The sequence below is a fragment of the Chenopodium album genome, chromosome 8 (assembly GCF_948465745.1).
Source record: "Chenopodium album chromosome 8, dcCheAlbu1.1, whole genome shotgun sequence".
NCBI lineage: Eukaryota > Viridiplantae > Streptophyta > Magnoliopsida > Caryophyllales > Amaranthaceae > Chenopodium > Chenopodium album.
This window is the reverse complement of record NC_137841.1, coordinates 22,920,099-22,928,172: the sequence shown is the minus strand read 5'-3', so window position 1 is coordinate 22,928,172 and position 8,074 is coordinate 22,920,099. Positions and strand designations below refer to the sequence as shown.

Here is an 8,074-nt window from a genome sequence, read left to right as displayed (position 1 = left end):
TTATTATTTGGGCTAAAAAAAGAAAATAAGTAAATAAAATAAATAAAAGGTTTGGGCCAAAATAAATAATAAAACAATAAAAAAAAGGTTCGGGCTGAAATTAAAAAAACTATGCTTTGACCAAACATCAAGACTGATCCATTGAATATTCAAAAATTAAATTTAATTAAATACGATTTTTTAAGCACTATCGGGATTAAATACTGAACCCGACCAATAGTAGCGGTGAAAGGTTGTTCATCATCGGGTTTGGTTTTAGGGAGACATTTTTAGGTGTCTACACTAATATATATATCGTTTTTATAGAATAAAGATGAAAATATAGCCTAATTAATTTTCTATCACATGCATTGCGTGCGTTTCTTACCTTGTATTATTAAGGTGAAGTGAACACTACAATTTTACACTCGGGTGAACTATACAAACTGCGTTTACCTTTCCCCTTGAGTTCCTTCGACCTCCGCCACTGCAACTGGTAAGACACCATTAATCTCTATTTTATCATCCTTTGATTCCTTTACTACAATCAAACGCTAATCTATTATCTTTTGATTTCTTCTCTATTCTCTACAATTTAACCCTAAATTGTTTAATTCAACACCTTCACATGCTAATACTACAGCTGAAAATGTATGTCCGTGCTTATTGGTTGATTATGCAATTCAACAGTCGCTAATTATAGCTGTAATCTATAATTGGATTTATTTTTTATATGATACAGTAATATAATTAAAGTTATGTTGGTATTGGATTATAAATTAGGGTTTTAAGATATGCTGTTTACTCTTTTATACTCAAATTTCAATCTTGTTTAGTTTGTACTTCTGTATTCATCGTTGAAATTTATTCAGAAGTGTTGATTAGCTCCGACGTTGTTGAGGCGAAACATGGGTTATACCAAGGAACAGCTCCTGGATCGCTTGAAGGTTTTGTTCTATCACATTTGCTCTTTTTACAATCAAATTGAATGAAATCATTGGATATTGTAGTAATTAATCTTTCAATGTCTTAATTTGAAATCTTTTTGATGTTGCAAGTTAGTGATTATGTATAATTTAAGATGCTTGCTTATTCAAGATCAAATTTTGATTCATGTATTTAATTATGTATTGATGATAACTTTAGAAACAATACTAATAGATGTGTTATTATAAATTACTTTCGTATTACAATTATATTTAAGTGAAATTAATGGTGGGGTTTACAGGAACTTCAAATTGAATTTGAGAAATATGAGCATCCTGTGGTTCTAACGGTGGAAGCAGCGGTATGTTTTAAAATCCATTTTTGCAATTGTATTTCTGTGTAATTATAATGGGGTACTAATATGGTTTTTCTTTGCTTCAGCTGAAATATCTTGCTAATGTGGATGGTGCTTTTTGCAAAAATTTGTTTCTCAAGGTAAATTGTGTGTGTGTGTGTGTGTGTGTGTGTGTGTATTTTTACCCCCTTTTCCCTATTATACTTAATAATGGTGATGTGGGTTTTCATTATTTGTTTTAATGGTACTTTCAGGACAAAAAACATAGATATTACATAATTTCTGCCCTAGCAGAAACCAAAGTAGACATGAAAGGTATGTGTTTCCGATGTAGCCATCACATAGGTTTTATATTGTTGCTAAAATGCTTCTTTTTGAATTTTGTGCTATTTATGAAAGTATTCATGCATCAAAGCTGAGCAGTTTTATCTGTGAGACTTGGTTTGGGCAAAGGAGGCTTAAGAATGGCGCCTGAAGAAGCCTTAGGTGAAGTACTTCAGGTGGGTGTCTGCATGTAGACCTATAGTCAGGTTTCTGTTGCATAATGTTTTCATTATTTTTTAGTATCGTTGAATGTTATACTTTGTCGTAAATCATAAAACAATTTTTTGAGATTGCCCCAAAAAGAAGTATGAAATCAATTTGGACAGAGAGGAACATGCCATTGTTGGCCAGTTTTAACTGTTAGTTCTATATGTTATACAGTTGTACTGTACTATAATTTGGGTAAGGACCTTGGCACTAATGTTTTCTGGGCTTTTCCAGGTGCCACTGGGTTGTGTAACTCCATTTGCAGTAGTGAATGAATCTGCAAGGTATAGTTTTTGTCTTGTTTCATTGGGATATTTAAATGCAATATCCTTTGTACTTGGTGAGCTATTTGAAAGGCTCATTCCCAATTATTTCCCATTTATTATGTTTAAATTGCAAGGATTTAAGCCTTATCTAATCACTTGATTTAGCTGATGACTATGGTCGCTTTGTCTGCATTGTCCTTTTCATTAAATTCATATATTGCATTTTTTTTTTTTTTATAATTTACAACATATGGTCTCCATATCATATGGAGGGGGGGGGGGGGGGAGGTGAGATACAGGGAGAGATTCACCCATGTGATGTCCGAGAGAGAAGCCATATGTCAAGAAAAGAATGTTGCTTCCAAAAAAAGGGAAGTGTTGTAACTAAAGAAAATGAAGTATTATGTTAAGCGCATTTTGTTCCATTAACGTCTCAGGTACGGTGATATAGTTAAGTCAGTTTGTTGGAACTTGGAAGGAAATTGAACAGGTTGCATGTCCATAATGCTGGTCATTTGTGCTCGAGGTCATTATGTGACATTGTTGTGTTTGCTAAACCTATCAATCCATTGTATGTGAATGTGTCCACAAAAAATCCTACAAACTAAAGTTTACTTTGATAAGAAATCAAGAAAAATTCCTGATCCAGGGTTTAGGACTTAAGGTTGAAAACGCCTAGACCTAAATAATAAAATGGAGTGATAAGAAGGATCAATGTTAATGCATTGGGCTTTTGGTTGCTGAAAAAAAAATCAAGTTGACCTACATGCTTGCTGAATACTTGAATTCAACTTGTTTGTCGCAGGCATACTTGATAATTGATATGTTGGGATAATATCTTGGGTGGCAGGAGTCATCTGGATTTCTGTAGATTAAATTTTACAGCTAGCAGCTATGGAAGACTGTTAATTTCAGTGTCTTCTGGCTGCCACTTTTCTCCCTCTCTAAGAAGCTAAGGCAGCTTAGCTCTATTAATTTCCTTATTATTGCTTAACAGAGCAGTGTTTTTTTTTTAGGACTTCTTTTTCTTTTTTTTCTTTTTTTTTATTGGTGGGGGGGGGGGGGGGGGGGGGGGGGCGGTGCCGACTAGCCTGAGTGAACATTCAACTGTAAGTGGTTTGGTTAAATACAGCAGAAAACTAAAATAAAATTTCAATTATGTACCAGTATATTTGTCAATAATAGTCGTTCTTTATATATTTGTGTGCAAAAAAATGATATGTGCCAGACCCAAAAAAGGCCCATCATATTAGGTATAGGTAGCCTTCTCATATCCTGTACTCATACCAGATACCACATATTGAACTACTTTTTGTAATGTATAATACTGACAGTTCTTTGAAATTTTGGCAACTTTCCCGTCCGGTTAAATAGATATGAGAACAAGTAGTGGCATTTGTTTTTGGATCAAATGCTGAATATTTCATTGCACAACTCATTTTGTATAAGCACAATTCAAAAACTCAACCTTTATATATATATATATATATATATATATATATATATATATATATATATATATATATATATATGTACATTTATATATATACATATATACATATATATATTTTTTTTGAAGAGTATTTATATTTATTTATTTATTTTTGTATTTTTTTTTTTTGTGAAGGCATGTCTCGTTGTTATTGGATCAAGGTTTGAGAACTCAGAAACGCATTATGTTTCACCCATTATCTAATGACATGTCTATAGGTACGTAGGAAGGTTCGTTCATGTGCACAGTTCTTTGGAACGGCATAGTGTATTAGTGTTTCATTCTCATTCCTTTTTTTGTTTTATTGGGAATAATAAAATACTAATATGCATGGGGGTTTTTTGAGTGTTTTACATGTTGGCCATCGTATGATATGTGAGTTTCTTCATGATGTGTCTGTTACTACTTGTGATAGCTCTTTCTACTGATGGCCTGGACAAGTTTCTGAAATCATTAGGAAGAGAACCTGCATATGTTGATCTCGAGGTTAGAACACAATGCATTTCATGCTTTTGGTTGGTTATGTTGGTGAATCAGAGTGATACTTTTTGGCTAAGCTAAGCTACACTGTGTTTGAATGTAGGCTAATCCTCCTGTTGGCAAGGACCAACCTCCTGATTTGGCTGCGTTTGCACCATCTAATGCCATTGCTGTACCTGAAGCTGCTGCAAAAGCAGCCTCCACAGAACCTGCTCCCCAGAAAAGTCAACCTGCAAATAGTGACCTTGTCACAGGTAATTCTTGTCTCTTTAAACTTTATATTGGTGGAGAGTTCTTTGTGAAAATTGACTAGCGTTTTGTTGGTAACTGGCTACCTGTGTTAGCTAGTTCTGAAAAATTCAGATGACTTGCTCTTGCTTCTTCAAGATTTAGATGTATTTTTGTTTGTTTTTTCAATTGAAACATTTAATGGGGTTTTTCAATGCTGAGGGTCTTCCTGCTATGGATCCTCTTTCATTACCAGATCTCATGTCATTTGGCCACAAGTTTTTAAGTATTCGCAGTCTTTACCACGCCACACCTACCACCTCTGTTTTGCCTACCTCTTTGCTCCTTAATCCAATGCTTGTTTATCTTGTGTGAAATTTTATCAAGTTGGACAGCTACCTCAACATGAACTTGTGAAGCTAATGCTTTCGTTATCTTTTTAGGTTACCTCAAAGTCATTTTTCAATCTTCACAATCTCCATATGTTTTTTGATCAAAATAAACCTTACATTTGAGTGAATTAATCTTCATAATCTTTTTTCCCCTAGATTGGAACTTGTGCTTGTACAAAATGTTAAGGCATCATCAAAATATAGATAATTGGGATAACTCTGATACCAAATATTAGACTTGCAATTTACATATTCCAAACTCAGATACTTTGATAAAGGCATGGTGGAGGAAATGGCTTACAAATCAAAGAAATCTGAAATCCTTAGGGATCTTTTTTTTTTTTTTTTTTGTTTTTTTTGTTTTCCGAAATTACTTATGAGTTATGACAAATTAGCAATTTTATCTATGCTTTAATTCTGTTATAAATCTGAAGCCATAAAAATTCACCTAAATCAGGAATGGGAGCATAATTGTTTTATGAAGTATGGGAGCAGGCTAATTGGCAGTTTTTGAAGTGATTCAATTGAGATGAGAAAATTTCAACGGCAAATTTACCCACAAAGGACAACTTGTAAAAATCAAGCACATTGAGACCACGTTAATGATGAACAATCACTCTAGGATATTGCAATATCACCGAGCAAGTAATATCTTGACTTGGGACTTGCCAATTGATATGTGTAAAAAGCTAAGTATAATGCTTGGAAAGATTAAAAATAAAGTTAAATTTGAGGTGTGTTTTATATAAAAAACTGAAAATCAAACTTAAAGATTGATAAAGTTCTAACTTAGTTGACATAAAGTTATCCTGCACTCAAGAATTTTTTGTGTAAAAATCAAGCACACTGAGACCACGTTAATGATGAACAATCACTCTAGGATATTGCAATATCACCGAGCAAGTAATATCTTGACTTGGGACTTGCCAATTGATATGTGTAAAAAGCTAAGTATAATGCTTGGAAAGATTAAAAATAAAGTTAAATTTGAGGTGTGTTTTAGATAAAAAACTGAAAATCAAACTTGAAGATTGATAAAGTTCTAACTTAGTTGACATAAAGTTATCCTGCACTCCAGAATTTTTTGTTTAGCTTGTTTTCTAGCCTTTCGAAAATGTGATGTATTAAAGCAGGAAAATTTAGATGAATATTAGAACTACTACGTACTTATTTATTGGCTCGGGGAATGCCCTAGGTCATTTCATGTGCATATTGAACAAATTGCAATATATTGAACTAAATGTGCGATTTTGTTTTGGCTCAATTGTGATGTACGTATTATATTCTAATTAAAATTTGCTTTTTTTTTTTTTCTCGGAAATTATTTTTATGCACGTTCAGCTTTAGAGAGAGAGAGAGAGAGAGAGAGAGAGAGAGAGAGACGCGCCATATCATTGCCAACTAATGCTTACGCGTGTCATTTTGACATGTATTGCTATTGACTTTTTATGGTAGTAGGTTTTTTTAATTTTAATTTTTAATTTTTTTTAAAAAAAATATTAATTTACCCGTGTGTTGGGAATAAAAGCCATATGATCTTTGTATTTTTATTTTTGTTTCTAAATTAGCTTTTTATTTAATGTTTTTTGATTTAGGCAAACCTGTAAAGAAGCCTGCTGCGGAGAAAATTGTAAAGAACATGCCTGCAAAAGGTAAAACTGCAAATGCAGCTGCATCCACACCTTTTTCTAATCCCCAGCTTTTCGTGGATGAAATATTGGATAGAACTTCTGCGCTAATACTTTCTGAGGTGAGTACTTTCTGATTTAACAATACATCAATCAATACATCATAGAAAGATTATATTGGATTCAAACTTAATGTCTTCATTATTAAGATTAACAAGGAGACAATATCAACGCATGGCGAACAGCTTGGAGCTGTAGCATCTGACAATATCCGAAAACGTCTTTCCTCAGAGCTGAGCCACCTAGCTGTAAGTTATCTCCTATGACTTATCTCTCTCTTTATCTCTTTATGTCATGTATTGTGACTTTGAAGTTGGTCACCTTTGGTTTGTTAATACTACTATATCATATTCCCCCTTAATTTACTTTAATTGTTATGCGTCTAATTCAAAGTGCTGAAAAGATTTCAAGAGCAAAAATGCATGCATACTATTTTTTTTGTTAAGTCTGGTGTAAATTTGACTGAATACATCTGAAGGCGGGAGTCTAGATCTACCATAATGGTTCATAATATTTCCTTCAAAAGCATATATGCTATTTGCTGTTAGATTCTTATTTCCACATCAGTAAGTTGTTATTGGCATTCATTTGGTGAGAAAACCCAGGCGCGCTATGAAGTGCACATACATCAGTTGATTATTCGTGCTGCTTGTTTATCATATCATCTCTTCAAAATAATTTTTCGCCAATAAGTGCATACCGGTTAATCCTTCACACAGTCTGTTTATGCATCAGTTAGTCGGAAACATCTCTGATTCATTCAAACTTATTGCAAGGGATTTCTTTCTTTCTTTCTACAGATGCTTTATAAGAGTACGGCTTATACAGAAGGATTTCATGCTGGCTCTCATCGTCATGAATCTCACTTATGAAGAGAGTTTGCTTATATTGCTTGAAGGAGAGGATTTTACATCAGCTGGCAGCCATTACTGTTAGATCTTTATCTAATCGCTCTGTGACGTGAATCTGGCTGATTCATACTATTCTCATTCATTACAATTTTTGGAGAATTCATGTAAAATGCATTATAACACTCTTTTAAAAAGTATTTTATGAATGACAATAATTAGTTTTATACCTTGAGGGTTAGCTCAATTTGCTGGAGTATCAACCACAGTTGATGGTTGATCTTTGAAGCATTTTCCCGTCAATTTAAGAGAAGAAAAACAATCCTAGTTAAACACTTAAACTTGCTTCTTCTAAGAACTTGTGTTTGAAACTGTTGCAACGGTTTGGATTCTTAATTGCTTTCACAGTGACTTCTTACCATTGAATCACTGAACTGGCAATCCAATTTACTTGGTGCACTGTGAGGCTCTGGCTAATATGTTTAATTGATTGATACTTGAGACAGGTATAGATTGTTTTTTTTTTGACATCAAGTAATTTAAAAAATTTCAGTAATTTTTTAATGTGAGGTGGCCATGTCTAATTACTTTTTTTTTTTTGATAAACCATGTCTAAATACTTTTAATTAAATACTCCGATACTATTTTTTGCTAAATAATACCTATTTTATTCCTTGCTCCGGTTTCTTTACTTGCCCAATTTTCTTTTTTGGAAATCTTATCATGCAAGATAATTAATGCATATTTTAAATAATAATTTTTTACTTTTAATGAAAAATATATTTTATATGTTAGCCAATCGCTTGAGAGTAGAGGAGGTAAGGGAATCCTCACACTAAAGCATGTATTAGTTGTATATACAGTGAAAGTAATAAAGATATACTACTC

General features: G+C 33.0%; 1 protein-coding gene across 2 annotated transcripts; it reads left to right on the top strand.

The window, feature by feature from the left end:
- Positions 1–361: 361 nt before the first annotated feature.
- Positions 362–7,415, top strand: LOC145555917 (uncharacterized). Of its 2 annotated transcripts, none has more exons than XM_081617630.1 (13): positions 362–475; positions 852–926; positions 1,208–1,267; positions 1,348–1,401; positions 1,516–1,576; positions 1,685–1,761; positions 2,027–2,076; positions 3,686–3,768; positions 3,966–4,036; positions 4,134–4,284; positions 6,246–6,400; positions 6,488–6,586; positions 7,139–7,415. In XM_081617630.1, exons 2-13 carry the CDS (start codon positions 888–890, stop codon positions 7,208–7,210), a joined length of 972 nt encoding a protein of 323 aa, XP_081473756.1. In that variant the 5' UTR covers positions 362–475; positions 852–887; the 3' UTR covers positions 7,211–7,415. The 2 variants fall into 2 exon arrangements, with proteins under 2 accessions (XP_081473756.1, XP_081473757.1); XM_081617631.1 differs by having other exon boundaries at positions 411–475; positions 855–926.
- The last annotated feature ends 659 nt before the right edge of the window (positions 7,416–8,074 follow it).